The following is a 20146-nucleotide window of genomic DNA, read 5'->3' on the forward strand; positions in this document are numbered from 1 at the left end:
TCTGCCTCCCACAGAAGTGGTTGACAGGGCATTGGAAACAATTCAGAGACAGGAATAATCAAAAATAGGAGGAGATCCTGTGACCAGATTAATTTGAATTTCTCAAACATTTCTAGATGGGGCAGTGTAGTGGTGCAGTCAGTAAGGCCTTGGCAAGATTGCAAATTGAATTCATAGGGAAGCAGAGGCTGATAGTGGATGTTTGCTTTTGTGTTTAAAAGCCAGTAGTGATGTCCCATTGGAATGGTGCGGGGAGCCTTAACGGTAGCTGTGTACAATAGCAATTTGTATATGATGATAGGAGGTATGACTGATTAGTTGCAGATGGCTCAAAAACTGGTGGTTGTGTTGATATTAATGAAGATGATTATTAGGTCTAGAATAATATTTATCAACTGAGAAATAGGGCAAAATTAGGAGTCGTAGAATTTGATGCTAATAAGTGCAAATTGATGCGCCTCAGGAGGACCAAAAAGGATAGAGCATATGCAATAAATGTTAGACCCAACAGGAGTATTGAAGGACAGAGGACTTTGGTGTTCAACTCCAAAGCTCCTTGAAAGTGGCAGCACAGACAGGTAGTGTGGGATTCCCTTGATTAGTCAGGGTATAGCAGGGAGATTCTGATACAAATTTATAGAATATTGTGCACAATTCTGGCCATGGCACTATAGGATGTTGCCTGGATTAGAGGGTTTGGGGTTTAAGGAAAGACTGGATGTGCTGGTATATTTCCTTGGAATGAATGAGGATGTAATAGAAAAGGTATACATGGGTAGATAGTAGGAAACTAGTTCCTGTAGCAAAAGAATCTAAAATCAGGGGACATGGGCTTAGGGTGAGGGAGCAAGAAGTTTAGAGAGGATGAACTTCATCTGGAAGGTGGAAGGAATCTGGAACTTGATGTCTATGGGGGACGTGAAGGCAAATAGTCTAACGTATCCAGATGTTATCATATTGGCTACTGCATATGTAAAATTAAGTGTAAAAATTGTTCAGTTTATTACCTAAATTTGAGGAATTCATTGTTTGTTGTTGGCATGGACATTGTTCTCTCCAATTTTATGTAACCCCAACCTCTATCTAGTTCTATTTTTTCCATCTATCTTCTACTTGCTCCCATTTTCACTTTTATCTCTCACCTGTCCTCCATTTTACCCCTTATAGTTGTCTCTTTCCCTGCCTCTCTCTCCACCTCTCCCACCTTGTCCAGTACCCTCTGCAGCGACACTGGATGTGGGGGGGTTGTGGCGGCACTGGATGTGGGGGGGCTTGTGGCAGCACTGGACGTGGGGGTTTGCTGGAGCGCTGGACATTGGGGGGGGGGTTTGTGGTGGAGCTAGCCGGGGTGTTTGCGGCAGTGCTGTATGGGGGGAGGGGGTAGCAGCAGCGCTGGATGGGGGAAGGAGGGGGTGGTAGCCTAGGTCTATCTACAACAAATCGGGCGTACGTATACGGCAAATCAGAGGCGCTCGACTTTGTTTTTCCCACCAACACCTCCCCAGCCCCTTCCCCTCTTTTTCCCACCCTTTATATACTTGAAATGTCTCCACTTTAATCTTGACAAAGGGTCCCAATCTGAAACATTGACCGTTTCTATCCATGGAGCTGACCTCTTTGAACAGAGTTCCAGCGTCTTCAGTTGTATTTTCTCAATTTGTTGGCTTCATACAAATGTACTAATGAATGGGATGAGGTGTCTACAATAGCCAGGTTGATGATCTAGATTCCACCTCTCATCTACTTCAGTGTTCTTCTCGACACTGTTTGCTGCTATCTGCCAAAAAACTAAAGAATAAAATGTTTTCTCATGAGAGCAGCATGTCTGGTCAGACTAATAATTGTACTCATTTCAGCAGTTTTCTTTTCTTGGTTATGATATCTATTTTCATTTACTCTTCCAGGAAGCAAATAAATTACTGAAAATGTTTCACGAAGACTTATATTATGTTGATAGACTCTTAAGGGGGGAGAGAGTACAAGGATCACAGACTGTAATTGATCATAGCTAGTCATGGCAAATTAATTTTGGACAGAGATTGTTCCATTGCCTCTTTCAAAGGAGTCTATAATACTGATTTTTATTCAGTTTATATAACAGCAAACTGCCCAGTTCAAACCTTGTCTATTAACATTGAGCATTGTTAATTAATTTTTAAATAAGAGAGATCTGTACGTCTGTCTTGAAGTTGTGCATGACCAAGTTTCAAGTTAAAGGAGCTGTGAGCAACCCAAAATTCCCCTGTGCCATTCTTATTGACAATGGAGATGTATTTTTGTCAGAGTTGCTGACAAGAATTTTTACGTGTGAAAAGAATTTACGCAGAAGCAACACGGGGGAACGAAAATGTTTGGCTTGTGTTAGGTTGAGGAAAAGAAATGACTGGGTAGCTTGAGACCAAAGGTGGGGGGGGAATCTCGTGTAATGCATGGACAGAGTAGATGTAGGAAGGTTGTTTCTCATGGCGGGAGAGGCTAGGACAAGACGGCACAACTTCAGGATTGAAGGGCATCCACTTAGAACAGAGATGCAGAGGAATTTCTTCAGCCAGAGCATGGTAAATCTATGGAATTTGTTGCCACAGGCCATTGTGGAGGCTAGGTCATTGGTCATATTTAAGGCAAAGATTGATAGGTTCTTAGTTAGGCAGGCCATCAAAGGTTATTGGGGAGAAGGCCAGGCACTGGGGCTGAGTGGGAAAATGAATCAGCTCATGGTTGAATGGCAGTGCAGACTTGATGAGCTGAATAGCCTATTTCTACTCCTGTCTTTTGGTCAAAGAAAATTAAAGAAAAATTGATTTCTCCCATATTGAACCTCCCGAGAGGGTTTAGTTTTGGACTTGGGGCATCTTTCCCAATACAAATTTGTATGCAAAAATAAAATAGTGGACCAAGAACAGTGCCAAAGATTTTAGTGATAAGATAAGAAATGGAAGCAGAAGGCCATGGAGCTGTGATGCGGCAGTAGTATCTGTGGTGTCATCCACTGTGTTGTTACAACACCGGTATCTTCTGGTATATTTGTATTATGTAATAAATGTTTTAACACCTCTAAAGAAAATGAATAGCTGCTGACCTCTGTGTTGGAATGCAGAGTCCGCCAAGTGGGTATCCCATTGATGGAAAGATCATGCGGCTGCATATGAAGGATTCCGAGGAGGAAAAGAAGCGGCCGAAAAATAAACGGTCACAGAAAACATCTGAGAAGACCGTGTCACGCTATAAAAAACGAAAAAAAGATGAGGAAGACAGGCATGCAATTTATCCTCATACTGAAATTCTAATGAACCAGTTAAAGCAGGTGAGCATTTTTTTTCCACCTTTTCCAGAATTACCTTAACTCTAAAAGCCATCATCTCTACCAGTGTAATAAGGAACTCTGGATTGGCCCAGATTTCTTTCTTTCCCAATACAAATCTGTATGCAAAAATAAAATAGTGGACCAAGAACAGTGCCAAAGATTTTAGTGATAAGATAAGAAATGGAAGAAGAAGGCCATGGAGCTGTGATGCGGCAGTACTAACTGTGGTGTCATCCACTGTGTTGTTACAACCGGTAATAAAATGTTGGAATTGATTACTTTACTTGCAGTATATCAGGTGTACTGAATGGGGGAAAAAAATACAGTGATCAATTTTTTCGATAGAGAGTGCAATAAACGTATTCCATAGGGTCCACCCCCCCCCCCCAAAAAAAAGTGACACAGAATTTTAGATTTGATTTAAAATGCTTTTTTTTGTATGTGGAGCAATAATGTAGTCGTCTAATTCCAATGTAATGAATTTTTCTTCCTTTTCTAACAGCAACTGACTCTTCTCCCATTGCTGGAGCCAACAATCAGTGTGAATTTTGCTTACTTCCCTCCCTATGGTAGTGGACAGTTAAACGGTGATAATTTGCTAACTGGGTCTTTTGGAAGTGCTGCTCTTGATAGCGTCCCAGACTATTATTCTCAGTTGATTTACAAGGTATGTATATGGCTTATATATTACAGTCATTAGTACAGCTAGTATTTTTAAGGGATGAAAATGTATCTATGGATAAAAGATGCAGGTTTAGGTTATTCTCAAATCCTCCTGTCAATTGGATTGAATTCATTTGTCATCAACTGCACTGCCTTCATTTTCTCCTCTGTAAATTCAATAAAGTCAGACAGGATCTCTGTTTAACAGAATTGCACAATTATCCTTATCTCTAAATGCAAATTAATCCTGTCCCTCAGGATTAGCCGTAGGACAGTGCGGTTAGTGCAACACTAATAATGCCAGCAATCTGGACTTGGGTTCAAATCCCACACCATCTATAAGGAGTTTGTACATTTTGTATATTTTCCCCGTGTCTGCATGGGTTTTCTCCCACCGTTCAAAGCATACTTGGGGGTTGTAGGTCAATTGGGTGTAATTAGGCGACACGGGATCATGGACTGAAAGGGCCTGTTACCATGCTGTATTTCTAAATTAAATTTTAAAATTTTAAATTAAATCATCATCTACAATAATTTCCCGACCACAGAAGTTCAACTCATTGCTCATCCCTACTGCCCTTCTTGAATAAAGGTGACATTCACTGACCTCCTGTCAACTGCACATCATAAGTGGCCAACAAAAATATAAAAATCACCTTTGGAGCCCCAGCAATAATCTTTCTTGCTTGCCATAGCAGCCAAGTATATACCTCATTGGGCCCTGAGGTTTTCTCCACATTTTAAGACAGGTAAAATATGTAATATTCCTTTTTAATGGTAATTTGTTCTGGGATTTCATTGCCCCCCCCCCCCCCCACTGAATTTTCCAACTACAATGTTGGGGGCAGAAAAGTCAGGCCAGCTGCCACTAGATCAAGATAATACTTCAATGTTTTCTGCATCAGTGAAAGTTCTGTGTAATAATGTAAATTCAAATTCCAGTATCTCACACATCGGTAACTGTATTACTACAAAATAACTGGATGTCAAAATACCAAGGGGCTTCAGCTATGGTACATGAAGCCACAGTGAAATATTTGTAGGTACTGAATTTGAGTTCTGAGCTGCCATACCTATTCTTCTGTACTTGTATAAAACATGATGTTAAAGGTAAGTTTGTGTTTAAACAGGTGTTAAAATTTGCAGGGAAACATTATGACTAAATGTGGATGTTATGAAAGGGCTTTGTTTTTTTCAGGTAAGGCAGTAACAGTTTAATTTGTTTTCTGTTTGGCACAGCAGAACAACCTAAGCAATCCTCCCACCCCACCTGCTTCCTTGCCTCCTACCCCACCACCTGTGGCCAGACAGAAGATGGTAAATGGCTTTGCTACTACTGAGGAGCTTTCTGGAAAACCTGGAGTAATTGGACCTCATGATGGTAGGGAGTTGTATCCTGATTTATTCCATTGGAGTATTACATGTCCTGTGTGTAAATCACAGTTGAAATGAAAATAAGTCCAATATTTTGATACTTTTCTGTACATAGTTCCAGAATAGCCATTTAAAATTGAAGGTGATTTGTGTTTACTTAAAAGAAATCAACTTCCTCGAAACCCTGTGTCATTATTTACTCCCACTGCTGGCTGCAAGACCACATAGTGGCCATTTTATGGCAAAGGCAGTGTGGAATGATTGCCACTTGTAAAGTTTAAAAGTTTTCCTTAATGTTCAAAAGTTAGGTTTTTTTTAGTTGCCAGTAAGATCAGTGCAGGTTGCATATTTCCACATAGTCTGATGCAGTTCAAAGAAAGTTGTAAGTGCCCTATTCAACCAAGTCAAATAATTTCCAACATGTATTCGCCATCTCCCCTGAAAGCATAAATTACATTTGAGAAGAAATTCCCCCACGTTAGTGAGGGTATTGATTGAGGAGCAGGAAGATGGGATTGTGGAAGAGGGTCTTGACTTAAGAATTTTTTAATTAAAACCTGACTAAATTTTGAGAAAATTGATTTGATATTGTGTGTATAATTTCACTTGCGTGTATAACATGGCTGAAAATTCTCTGTATTGGGTTTTTTTTTATAACATGAGCTATTGCATGGAATTATTTTGATGGGGAAAGTTTAGATTCTATAGTTTAGTTATTGACTCACAACATTGTATAATTTTGTACTACCTTCCATCTTAATATTTTCTTCAGTTGTTTGCAACACACTTAATTATTTTGTATTCAGACCTTTTAAATCAAGTTACTTAATAAATGAATATTTGTATTTTCAGTCACCAAGGGTCTTGGGTCAAAACAGTACCAGCTACCTTTTAGACCAGAGGATGATTTATTGGCAAGAGCTTTGGCCCATGGACCTAAAACAGTTGATGTTCCAGCCTCCTTACCAACTCCACCTCACAACAACCATGAGGAACTAAGGTTTGGGCATTTCATTTACTGAATATTGATAATAGTGTTGGAGTAACTATTTTCAATTACATTTTATCCTTGGGTGGTCATGTGATGGAGTAGTGGCTGGTTAGGGGGGCCCTCCACAGAGAAAGTTGGAAAAATAAAGGTAGAAGAACAAAGCAGAGAAGTAAAATTTTAAAAAGGTGCAAGATAAAAAGTCTAAGAACCTGAAGATGGCTCCAAAGAAGGAAAAGACTACAATGGCAAGCAAAGAAGAGGTGAAGAAATCACCAGAAAAAAAAGAGGAAGGCCTTACCGGAGTCCATGAACAGGGAGCTCTCCGAGCTGGAAAGCCGGTAATCAGGCAGCTCAGGGATGACGTCTTCCAAGGTGGCCTAGAACGCTGGCTTGCAGAGCCTGAAAAAGAAATGCTAGCACGCATACTAAAGAGGACGCCGAAGGGAACCAACACCGACAGCAAGATGCTGACTCTATAATGGGAGAAGTCGCAGAGAAGGCAACGAGAGAAGCAAGATCAACGCGGAGCCAAGAAATGGAGCAAGAGAAAGATGATCAAGAAGAAGATAAAGAATATTTTGACAGTCAAATAAAGATTTTAATGGAAATAATAATGACTGAGTTCAGTACTATTAAAAAAAACCATGCAAGAGACAGACGTAAAAATACAAAGAAATGAGAAAGCGAAGAGATGAAGTGGAAATGGCGGTGAATGAGTTAAGAGAAAAATTGGAAGTAGAGATAAGGAGATTAAGAAGACACACGACTCATTGGCCCAAAAATTGACATTTTAGAGAATTTCAGCAGATGTAATAATATAAAAATAGTGGGCCTGAAACAAGGCGAAGAAGGGACAAATATAAAAGGATTTTTTTTAAAAAGATGGATCCCACAGATCTTGGGAGTAGAACTCCAAGAAGAAATAGAAATTGAAAGAGCCCACAGAGCATTGGCGCCAAACCCGCAGTCATAGTAGAAACCGCGTTCCATACTAATAAAACTACTACGATATACAACAAAGAGAAAATGAACTGGCAATGAAGAGTGAAAGAAAATAAGGAACCATTGGAGTACAATGGGAAAAAAAAAATTTTTATCCAGCTAGAAGCTTCGAACTTTTAAAGAAGCGTAAGGAGTTTAATTTAACAAAAAATGTACTATGGAAAAAAAGGTTATAACTTTGTGTTACGGCATCCAGCAGTGTTGAAGATATTTATCCCTGGTGGGCAAAATAGACTCTTTTCAGATCCAGAAGAACCTCGTCACTTTGCAGACCAATTACCAAATAAGCAACAAGAAGAAGATAAAGGAAATAATAAAAGGTCTGTTAAGATAATGTATATAAATAAATTTGAATTCCGGTATACACCACAATCCATGTAGAAAAGGGAGTTGTGGTTGACTTTCGAGGTGACATGGTCAACTCATTAAAGGAGGATTTAATGTGGTTTTCTTATGGTTTTTGTTACTTTCCTACTAGTTGTGTCATCACATATAGTAAACAGTAAGAACAATCTAAAGAGTGAATTTAGAAGGGAGGTGGAGGGGTTGAAGAGGTGGAATAGAGGTGTAAATGGATGGATAAGATGAATACATTAAATATATGACTTAATATTAATGGAATTCACAATCAAATTAAGAGAAAAAAGTTACTGACACTACTTAAAAAGAAGAAAATAGATATAGGATTTATAGAAGAAACACACTTAACTGAGTTAGAACATTGCAAACTGAAGAGAGATTGGGTAGGCCACGAAGTGGCATCATCGTACAATTCAAAAGCCAGGGGAGTTGCTATACTAGTTAATAAGAATCTGCCAATTAAGATAAAGAAAAAAAATAACAGACCCAGCAGGTAGATATGTAATGATGATGTGCCAGATTTATTCAGAATATTGGAACTTGTTGAACATTTATGCACCTAATGAAGATGACCAGGAGTTTATGCAGGACATTTTTTTTTAAAAGATAGCAGACACACAGGGACACATTTTATTCGGGGGAGTCTTTAATTTTAACCTTGACCATCAATGGATAAAACTGGGAAGACTACTACAAAAAATAAAGCAGCTAAATTTACATTAAACTCAATGCATGACATGAAGATAATTGATATATGGAGAAAACAACTTGCAAAAGGAAGAGATTATTCATATTATTCAAACAGACATAAAACCTAGAATTGATATGCTCTTCTTGTCAGCACAGATTCAAGGGAGAGTTCAAAAGACCTAATATAAGGCAAGACTTTTATCAGATGGAGGCTAAACCCCATATTGTTAAAAGGGCAAGTCTCTCGGGAATACATAGAACAACAAATTAAAATATATTTGGAGACAAATGCAAATTCTGTAACAGACAAATTTATATTATGGGACGCAATGAAGGCCTTTATTAGGGGACAAATAATTAGTTATATGACCAAGATTAAAAAAGAATATGATCGGGAAATAGAACAGTTGGAAAAAAAGATAGTAACTATAGAGAAAGATTTCATGAGAAGGGAAGATGTAGAAAAAAGAGAGAGAATTGAAAAAGAAAAAATTAAAATACGATACATTGCAAACAAACAAAGTGGAGAAAAATATTATTAAAACAAAGAAAAGATATGAATTAGGAGAGAAAACCCACAAAATATTGGCTTGGCAACTAAAAACATAACAAGCAACAAGAACTACCATAGCAACAAGGAAGGAAGATCAACAGATTTTATATAACCCATGAGAGATTAATGGAAATTTTTAAAAATTTTATAAGCAATTATATCAAACCGAAAATTCAGGGAAGAATAACAAAACAGATGAGTTTTTGTCAAACATTGAATTACCCCAATTACAACTGGAAGATCAAAATAAATTACTAAAGCCCCTGACAATTACAGAACTACATGATACACTAATGACATTACCAAATAATAAGCCCCAGGCGAAGATGGATCCCCTGCAGAATTTTATAATGTATTCAATAATCTATTAACTCCACCCCTCTTAGAGGTAATGAAACCGGTGGAAGAGACCCAGAATTTGCCTGACTCATGTAAAATGGCAATAATCACAGTAATTCCAAAACCAGGAAAAGACCCGTTGTCACCGGCTTCATAAAGACCAATATCTTTATTAAATACAGATTATAAATTAACTGCCAAATTGCTAGCAAATAGATTGACAGATTGTGTACTGAAATTAGTGACGCTAGATCAGACAGGATTTGTTAAAAATGGAAGAGCGGCAGATAATATCTGTAAATTTATTAATTTAATCCATACAGCACAAATAAATAAAACACCAACTGTGGCCATGGTTCTTGATGTAGAGAAAGATTTTGATAGGGTGGAATGGACTTCTCAGTTTAAAGTACTACAGAAATTCAAATTACTGGAAAAAATTATTAATTGGATTAAAGGGTCCTTTGGCAAAAGTGGTAACAAATGGATGTTTCAGAGCACTTTAAATTGAGTAGGTCAGCAAGACCTTCCCTGTTTGCTTTGGCCATAGAACCATTGGTAGAGCTGATAAGAAAATTACCTATGATGAAGGGAATAAAAGTAAAAGAGGAAGAATTTAAAATTAGCTTATTTTCAGATGACATTATAGTATATTTAACGGACCCAGATAAATCAATAAAAAGGTTATATACAAAATTGAAAGAATATGGGGCAATATCAGGATACAAGGTTAATATTGATAAAAGTGAAGTGATCCCAATGAACAAAGTCAATTATACAAAATGTAAAAAGGCCTTTTAAATGGCAATCACAGGCCATTCGTTACCCATATTCTTTCAATTTTGTATATAACCTTTTTATTGATTTATCTGGGTCCGTTAAATATACTATAATGTCATCTGAAAATAAGCTAATTTTAAATTCTTCCATCTGTTAATAAAAAAAATCCAGGAAGACTTAGAGAAATGGAAAGATTTACCACCAACTCTAATGGGGAGAATAAACTGCATCAAGATTAATGTATTTCCACGGCTAAACGCTACCGATTCCCTTGATGGGGGAATTTTTTATAAAATTAAATAAGTTAATAAGAAAGTTTCTATGAAATGGTAAAAAAAATCAAGAGTGGCTTTGGAAAAATTAGCATGGGTATATAACTAAGGAGGATTGCAACTACCGTATTTCAAAAACTATTACAGGGCAGCACAGTCAAGAAAGCTATCAGTTTTTTATTAGACAGGTGAAAAACTGGATAGAATTATATAAATTAGGAGAAAAGTTTCTGAACATTTACTCTATAAATAGGATGAGAAACTAGTGCAATATAACAATCTACCAATACTACATCTTATACTAAAAATATGGAAGAGAATACATCTGGAGTGAGAGATGATAAATTATCAAATACCAAAATTTGTTACTAATGCAAAACCTATCAACTCCTTTTACAATAGACAATTTATTTTTAAAGGAATGGGCAAGAAAAGGAATTAAAAGAATAAAAGATTGCTTTTGGGGAAATAATTTAATGACATTTGAACAATTAAAAAATAAATATGGAATATCACATGGTACAATATTTTGATACTATCAGTTGAAAACCTATTTAAAAGGAAAGTTGGGAACTAGTCTAAGATAACCTGAGAGTAGCTGCTACGAAACTTAATTACAGACACTGCAATAGTTAAAAAAAAACTATCACAAACATGTAAAACAAATTGCAAAACAAGGAAAAGGATGAAGCAATATATAAATCCAAAACAAGGCTGGGAAAAAGATTTAAATATACGAATAAAGAATGAAACATGGAAGGAACTATGTGCAGGTACCATATTAAGTAAAATTACAAAAAATAGGATACCAAAAGACCCAAAAATCTTTCTGCTAAGCAACATAAAAGATAAAGAATTAGGTCTAAAATTAGTCAGAGTTCAAAAAAGATTTATTATGATTGCGCTCGCAGCAACAAAAAAGTGAATAATGATAACTTGGAAAACGGAAGCAACCTGAAAAATACAACACTGGTACATAGAAATGAACAAGTGTATTTCATTAGAAAAAAATTACCTACAATCTAAAAGACAAATATGCTCAATTTGAACAAATTTGGGAACCATACATTACAAACCACCAATTTCAGACCTCCATCTCTCGAAGTGATGTCACAAGTATGAAAATAACTAAATATGAAATATTGGACGACACAATTTCTTTTTCTTTCTTGTGCTCTTATTTGGTTTGTTTATTCTTCCTTTTTTTCATTTCCTGCTTTAAGTTATAGGGGGTGTGGGGGGGGGGAAACGGGTGGGAAAAAATGAAAATGTCACTGTGTATATTTTAATACTAAATATTTGTATATATTCTTGACATGATTCACAATGAAATACTAAATAAAAATTATTTTTATCCTTTAAAGGAATAGATAAACCAGGTTTTTCAGACTTATTCAAATTAGAGTTTGGATGGACAAAGTAAGAATGTCACAATAAACTGAGATTTGCCATATTATTTCACAGAGGCCAAGACCATTGTGGTGACGATGAACGTGGTTCCCCAGATAGCTTTGTAGCGTCATCGTCTCCCGAAAGTGTGGTGGGTAAGGAGGTCAGCAGATATCCTGATCTATCCCTAGTGAAAGAAGAACCACCAGACCTCGCTCCATCCCCAGTTATTCCCATGCTTCCAAGTTCTACTGGCAAAGGTAAGTTTAGTTTATTATCACCTGTACCAACATGATGTGAAAATTTCCATTTTGTTTGCCATCTAAGCATTGCAAAGAAAGCCACCTTCTTGCTCCATTTTCGATTTAAAAATTCACAGAAAACATGGTAAAAGTGAAAATAAATCAAGAGTCAGTGATATTATTGATTATCCAGGTACACGATCCTTTATCCGGACTTCTAAAAACCGGAAAACTCCAAAATCCGGTAAGTGGGGAGAGAGGCGGCCGAGGAGCTGGCACTTGGGGGAGGCAGCCGAGGGATTGGAATGGGGTGGGGGTGGATACGGCAGCACAATTCAGGTGGGCTTTACGAAATCCGGAAAAATCTGAAACTCGGAACCCCCTGTCCCCCAAACGTTCCGGATCAAGGATCGTGTGCCTGTATAGCTCTTTGTTCACACTGAAAACTTAAAGCTTGTCCCATCTTCTACATTATGGCACATACTGAATAGTGTCTAATATTTTCTTTGGCTTGGCTTCGCGGACGAAGATTTATGGAGGGGGTAAAAAGTCCACGTCAGCTGCAGGCTCGTTTGTGGCTGACCAGTCCGATGCGGGACAGGCAGACACGATTGCAGCGGTTGCAAGGGAAAATTGGTTGGTTGGGGTTGGGTGTTGGGTTTTTCCTCCTTTGCCTTTTGTCAGTGAGGTGGGCTCTGCGGTCTTCTTCAAAGGAGGCTGCTGCCCGCCAAACTGTGAGGCGCCAAGATGCACGGTTTGAGGCGTTATCAGCCCACTGGCGGTGGTCAATGTGGCAGGCACCAAGAGATTTCTTTAGGCAGTCCTTGTACCTTTTCTTTGGTGCACCTCTGTCACGGTGGCCAGTGGAGAGCTCGCCATATAATACGATCTTGGGAAGGCGATGGTCCTCCATTCTGGAGACGTGACCCATCCAGCGCAGCTGGATCTTCAGCAGCGTGGACTCGATGCTGTCGACCTCTGCCCTCTCGAGTACCTCGACGTTAGGGGTGTGAGCGCTCCAATGGATGTTGAGGATGGAGCGGAGACAACGCTGGTGGAAGCGTTCTAGGAGCCGTAGGTGGTGCCGGTAGAGGACCCATGATTCGGAGCCGAACAGGAGTGTGGGTATGACAACGGCTCTGTATACGCTTATCTTTGTGAGGTTTTTCAGTTGGTTGTTTTTCCAGACTCTTTTGTGTAGTCTTCCAAAGGCGCTATTTGCCTTGGCGAGTCTGTTGTCTATCTCATTGTCGATCCTTGCATCTGATGAAATGGTGCAGCCGAGATAGGTAAACTGGTTGACCGTTTTGAGTTTTGTGTGCTCGATGGAGATGTGGGGGGGCTGGTAGTCATGGTGGGGAGCTGGCTGATGGAGGACCTCAGTTTTCTTCAGGCTGACTGCAGCAAAAAATATTCATTGTTAGCAAAATTAAAAGGGAAATTTTGAGTGGCACAGTTAGCGTAGCGGTTAGCGCCATGCTATTACAGCACCAGCGGCCCAGGTTTGAATCTGGCACTGTCTGTAAAGAATTTGTACATTCCATGTCTGTGTGGGTTTGCTCAGTGTGTTCTGGTTTCTTCCCACCTTTCAAAATGTATTGAGGTTGCAGGTTAATGTATTTATTTAAAAGCATAGGCTCATGGGCTGAAAGGGCCTGGTACCGTGCTGCGTCTAAATTTTTTAAAAATTAAAAATTAGTTGTGGAAACACAAAGATGCTGGAGGACCTCAGCAGGTCATGCAGCATCCATAGAGGGTAAAGATATAGAACAATGTTTTGGGCTTGAGCCCTTCTTCAAGTTATGAGAGCATACCTTGACGATGAGTTCCTCCAGCATTTTTGTGTTTAAACTACAATCTTGGTGTTTAACTCTAGAGAATTGGTTGATCACATAAAAGATCGTCTATTGACATCATAGTTCACAGGTGACCAGGCACAATAAAATGCTTAGATCATACTGTTGAGAAAGTATTTCTACTCTTAGTCCTATGAACATGTTTATCTAATTGATACTCCTGATTTTTAAGAAAATTGTTATTGAGTATTTGCCTTCTTCATTCTTTTATCGTTCCTGATCATTAAAGATTAAACTGGGTTCCACAGAAAGGATTTTTGATCATTAGCTGGAAGAAAAAAAGATGCATTTCACTTGGGACTTTCAATTTCTGGTTGTAAAGGAAAATTTTAAGTTAGTTTTGATCAAACTGATTCATGCATAGGACGTTAATTAAGAGGATAAGTCATGTTTAAATTTTGTCCTTTCTCTTAGGCAGATTTTTGGTAAATAATATCTTGCATAGATGCACAAAGAAGTAAGCTGCCAGAGCAGTCTTACACTGTCTGTATAATCGTAGCAAAGGAAGACCTCCTGATAACCAATTAAGTCCTGAAACCTGAAAATGTCTTTTTACCCAGATATCTCTTTGTTGTCCAGCAGCAATTATAAGAGACATAAGGTGGTCTGAAAATATCAAGCCGAGTAAAAATCCAAGAGGAAAAGGAAATTTTATACAGTAAACCCCGTTATCCGAAATTCCAAGCAACTAGCAAAACAAAAATCATGAAAAATAAATGAGTAAAAAAATACAGAAATTTAAAATTGGCACGCCTTGCCATTAGTTTCCCAATCATGCACTGAACAGTCTCAAGGAACCGGATTATCTGGCATCTACCAATCCCCATAGGTGCCAGATATAAGAGATTTTACTGTAGTCATTTAGAATAGTTAAAATATTATGAAGTATTTGGAATGTTGATGTTTCTTCACTTGAAACCATCCAAATGGGTTCAGGTGAAGAAAACCAAGGAAGGAAATGAGACAATGTAGATTGTTTGAAAACTTCCAAAGAGTGACATTGTTTTTTTGCTTTGGAAAATATTGGTTAATTGGTAAACCAGGTAACATCATTAGATTCCTGGCTAAAATACATTTATTCGATGCAAGAGCAAAATCAAAGTTATTTGTTTCCAACTAGTGCAAAACTTATTTTGAATTCTATAGAGAAAATTGTTGCATTCCTGCCTTGGAATCAGCAGAATGGATGTTACAGTTTTATTGTATTTATCATAATTAGTTTGCAAGAAATTTGAAATGACATTGAACAGTAAATACAGTCTGCTCTATATTAATATTGCTTTGGTAAAATCTAATTATTTCTAAAACTCTTGAAATTTGATAACATTCTATTTGCATAGTGGTATTTACATTAGATCTATTCATTTCTGACTCTTCATGCTCCACTCCTCTAGCTTTCCCTTCTACAGAAGTGAGTGAGCACACACACATTTCTGAAATTTGAGAAAAGTTGTTTATATTGTTGGCCATGAGACTGATGTCCATTTCTATTCTGATTTCAGGTTCAGAAGCGAGGCGGAGTGAAGTTAAGATGGAGCCGACCTTTGGAAATGTGGGCTCATCTATGTATTTTAAAAATCAGTTTGCACAATCTCAAAATGGACCGAAAATTGGATTTGTGTCCGTAGCCCTTACACTGACTCCAACTGCAGCTGAGGTGAGCCATTGTTTCAAGTTCATTTGTCATTGACTGGACATACATAACCAAAAGAATCAGCGTTTCTCCACGACACTGTGCACACATAATACACAGCAGGTAATATCACATTTATACATAAAGATGTAATGACAAAACATATTTAACTATTTTGGAATAATTTACTGTTTCATTTATAAGCGACATTAGGTTACATGATACCATTCTTCTCACAGCCTGTGAGAAGAAATGATTTCTTAGCCTGGCAATCCTGATTTTGATGCTCCTTTTGCTCCATCCTCATGGGAGTGGGTCAAAGATGCTGTGTGCTGGATGGAAAGGGTCCTTAATAGTTCTTTGAGCCCTTTTCTATCAAGGTTCTTTGTGAATGTCATCAATAGGAAAAAGAGAGACCCCCAGATCTGCTGTTTTGATGATCCTGTGTATAGACCTCTGGTCCGATGCCTTGCAGCTACTGTATCGTGCAATGATACAACCAAGCAGGCCACTCTCAATTGTACTCCTTTAAAATGTTGTCAAAATGTGGGCAGTAGCCTTGACCCCCCCCCCCCCCCCCCCCCACCGCCTTAGGAAGTGTAGATGCAACTGTGCCTTCTTGAGGTGTGGGTCCAGGAGAGGTTACTCGTTATATACTCACCAAGAAACTTAGTACTCTTCACTCTCTCCACAATGGAGTTTCATTGCTGTCCCAAAATAAAGACCCTCCTCAATGAGTCATATCAGCTTGCTATTTATCCATGAAAATTGTTTTAATATGTTGAGTGAAACACTGAAGTCTTCAGATGCTGTGATTGTAGTAAAAATATTCAAAATATTTTTTAAATTAATATATTGAGCCTGGGTTCTTGTTTCTATTATGCTCCACATTATTGCAGATTTTCAGTGATTTTGGATGATGAATTAGCAAAAGAATCCATTGTCCATCTTGAAAGCTAGCAATAATAAAGACAAAAGTCAATTAAAATCATATTTCTTCAAAATTAGGACATTAGTGGTGTTGTGGCAGCAGTGGCTGATCTCCTACGTGTCAAAGTTCCCAACAGTTATGAAGTCAGCAGTGGACCTGAGGCGTCTCCGCTGCCTTTAATTAACACATACAAGTTCAACCAAACCTTTGAAAATAGACCATCACTCTTGGCTCAAGCTTCCCATCCTGGATTTACTGGCCCTGTCAAAATTATGAGACCAGTTGGACCTTCAGGCCTCCCATACATGATTCCTCCCCATGGTAAGTTTATTTTTAATCTCATGACATAATGCATGTTGCTAGTAAGGCTCCTGTTTTTGTCCTTGTACTGAATGACTTATGGATGGTATTTCAAATTTACTGCATTTGTTTTTTAAAACTCTGGAAGAAGCAGTATACAAACTATTTACTTAGAGATTTACTGATGTGCACTATGGATGACTAGTCATTTGTGAAATGAATTAATACCAATCATAACTGCACTAACCATTTAAAAGGTCTATGACTAAGGAGAAAAGAAAGAAATGTAAGAAACATTGATTTGACAATATAATTAAATATTCTGCAATTCTCAATATTCTCTCAATTCAAAATATTTTCAAATTTACTTAACCGTCAGAGTTGATTACTCTAGAGAAAGGGATTCAGTGCAGATCAGAACTTCATTTAGTCTTCTGCAGATTAAATGGTTGACCATTTTTAAAATGAACCGTGACTTTCTGAGCATTTTAGTGAGTGCAGTGGAGATGGTTTGTGCTATTTTTGTTTTCACCCAGTTGTCTTCTCTGAAGCAGTCACAGTGGCGCACAAAGCAGATAATCGAGCAGTCCTGAACAGCTCTACCACCTCTAAACCTCAGTGGTGCCGTCATTGTGATGTTGTGGTGCTTGGTAATGGTGTACGGAAGACATTCACAGATCTTCCATATAATAAGCAGGTATGTTATTTCATGCAGCAAACCATATTTACTGAAGAATTACCTATACACACATTAATCTTGTGCTACATTATTAATGGGTCGGTTTTAATATTTTGAAGGGAAGTTGCAAATTTTGAATTAATAAAATACTTCATTTTTGGTTAAAGATTTGTGTCAATAATTAAATAGCACGGTACAATTGCATCTCCACATTATGGAATAACATGGCAAAGCTGTTGATCCAATTTTCAATCCGGAGAGCACCAGAGAGCTTGCAGATAAGATGTACAAGAACTGGAGAATTATAGTGTTGAGAGAAAAGTGACTGGACAGGAGTTGTGTTTTTTTTAACATAGGACATTGTAGATGGATGAGTAATACTGATTATGTCAAGTGTAGATAAGATGAACAGAAAGAATGGTATTGAGATAAGTAAGATTTAAGTTAAGATGGCAGCAGGATTAGAAGATACAAAAGCTCAGGAGGATTTGAAGGGGGGGGGTGGGGAACAACATGCATTCAACCATGACCTGAAAGGCATCTAGATGGGGACATGAGCAGAGGGAAACACAAAAACTGCAGATGCTGGAATCTTGAGCAAAGAATTGCTGGTCAGTCAGCATCCATTGATATAAAAAAAGCAACCTGGACAAAATACTGTAAGATAAATCTCCAAAGACCAAACACTTGGAATTCTACTCACAATCACAGTGACATCTGCAGACCTCTTTGCCATTACAAAATCTTTGAGTGCTCCGTTGAAATCAAAATGGCAACTAAGACACACACATGCTGGGTTTAATTTTTTTTCAAGCTGTGAAGTGAGTTCAGTGCCAAAAGAAATTCAGATATATGAGGATTTTTGATTGTTTCAAAAATATTTTTGGAGGTGAAATGATTTTCAGATGATTGGGGATTTCTCATTTTTCTAAAACCCTTATTTAGCCAATAAATCATATTTCTCCTTCAAATATTTCAGATAAATGAGGATTTCAGAGAATACAATTTTAGATAATTAGAGTTATACTGCATTTATAATGAAAGCTGATGGCAGGGAAAATAGCATTTTTACATATATCCGTCAATATAATTACAAAATTCTTAATTGGTTTTTTTTTCATTTGACACATGGTATGACTTGCAAAGATTCTTTGCTGTTGGTCTTTTTCAATAATTTTAACGTTCAAATCAATATAATTAACATGTCCCCAGTTGTTGACATCTTTTTATAGAGCAATACAGCACAGTATAGGCCCTTCAGCCCATGATGTAATGACGACCTATATAAACTTACTCAACAACAATTCCCTACTTCACACCCATAACTCTATTTTTCTTACATCCATGTGCTTCTTTTAAATGTCCCTATTGTACTAGCCTCCACTATCACCTTCGGCAATGCATCCCAAGCACCCACAACCCTGTGTGTAGTGAAAAAAAAACACTCGCCTCTGATGTCTCCCCTCAACTTTTCTTCACTCACATTAAACAGATGTTCTCTGATATTGGCTTTTGTCATCCCAGGAAATAGGTGCTGACTGTTCACCCACTTTATGCCTTTCCCAATCTTGTATCATTCGATTAAGTCACCTCTCGTCTTTCAAAGATAATGGCTTGGTCACTCACTTATTAAGACATGTAAAGGTCACATGCTGTGGAAATAGGCCATTTAGTTCATGGTGTCCATGAGGACTGTTGTTAAATGTGTGGTTGCAGTTCAAAGTGTGTTATTCTTGGATGTGTTTTGGCTGATTATTTTAATCTTAAAGTTAAGTGCTAAATATATTCAGTAGACACACTAGTAGTTTCAAGTTGGGCAAAAAAAAAATTTAGACATACAGCACGGTAATAGGCCATTTCGGCCCTCGAGTCCATGCCACCCAATTTACACCCCATTAACCTACATCCCCAATACGTTTTGAACTGTGGGAGGAAACCGGAACCCCTGCTCCCCAGAGAAAAGCCACGCTGATAGGGAGACATTACAGCACAGGACTCAAACCTAGTCTGGTCCCGATCTTAGGCATTGTAAAGGCGTTGCGCTAATTGCTTCATAAATAAAGTGGTACTGTCATATTTCTCTCCTTTGAGCCACTCTGCAATGCATTGAGAGTGTGGTAGTTCAGATCCCAACTGTGTGACTACTGCATGGATTGTTTCTATTATCACAGAAATGTTTGTACCCACTTCTGTCAAAACACTGCCATAAGCTTTTTATTCCTTCCCTTAGGATTCAAGAGATGGGCCAGGCAAAATAGAGACTGATATCGTCTTTTGTAGCAATAGTTGCTTTATGCAGTATGCAATGGCCATGCAAGCCAAAGCTCCAGATTCAAAGGTAATAAATAAGATATTTTTCGAGAATAAGCGCACATTCAGTTGGCAGCTCCTCAATCTTACCATCTATCAATATTAAAATAAATACTGAAATATTATTGAACAGATCAGAATACAATAATAAGTCAAATGCCAACAATTGGTTTTAAAATGTACGCAGTGAAATACTTCAGATTTATTGTCAGAGAAACCCTGAGATTGTTTTTTCCTACAGGCGAGGCAGAATTGCCATTTTTTGGTTGTGCGAAATAAAACTACCCAACAGATAATGAATGGAACCAAACTGTGCAACACAGAGAGAATTAAAAAAACAATAAAGTGCACATGGAAGAATCCTTAAATGAGTCCCCGATTGAGGAGACTGAAGGTGGAGGGATAGCAGCTGTTCCTGAATCTGGTGGTGCAAGTCTTGTGGCACCTACACCTCTTTCCTGATGGCAGCAGTGAGAAC

At 38.0% G+C, this 20146-nt stretch overlaps 1 protein-coding gene across 20 annotated transcripts in view; it reads left to right on the forward strand.

Moving 5' to 3' along the window:
• Positions 1 to 20146, forward strand: part of kmt2ca (lysine (K)-specific methyltransferase 2Ca) — a 495715-nt gene that overhangs the window by 449898 nt on the left and 25671 nt on the right. For 16 of the 20 annotated variants that reach the window (XM_069914823.1, XM_069914812.1, XM_069914813.1 and 13 more), the window contains 9 exons: positions 3098 to 3304; positions 3807 to 3971; positions 5207 to 5348; positions 6194 to 6341; positions 11793 to 11977; positions 15318 to 15472; positions 16457 to 16700; positions 17216 to 17376; positions 19589 to 19696. In XM_069914823.1, the coding sequence (XP_069770924.1) occupies positions 3098 to 3304; positions 3807 to 3971; positions 5207 to 5348; positions 6194 to 6341; positions 11793 to 11977; positions 15318 to 15472; positions 16457 to 16700; positions 17216 to 17376; positions 19589 to 19696 (1515 nt within the window). The remainder of the gene's footprint in view (positions 1 to 3097; positions 3305 to 3806; positions 3972 to 5206; positions 5349 to 6193; positions 6342 to 11792; positions 11978 to 15317; positions 15473 to 16456; positions 16701 to 17215; positions 17377 to 19588; positions 19697 to 20146) is intronic. The other 4 variants (XM_069914815.1, XM_069914830.1, XM_069914819.1 and 1 more) reach the window with 2 other exon arrangements.

The sequence above is a fragment of the Narcine bancroftii genome, chromosome 1 (assembly GCF_036971445.1).
Source record: "Narcine bancroftii isolate sNarBan1 chromosome 1, sNarBan1.hap1, whole genome shotgun sequence".
NCBI classification, from domain to species: Eukaryota; Metazoa; Chordata; class Chondrichthyes; order Torpediniformes; family Narcinidae; genus Narcine; species Narcine bancroftii.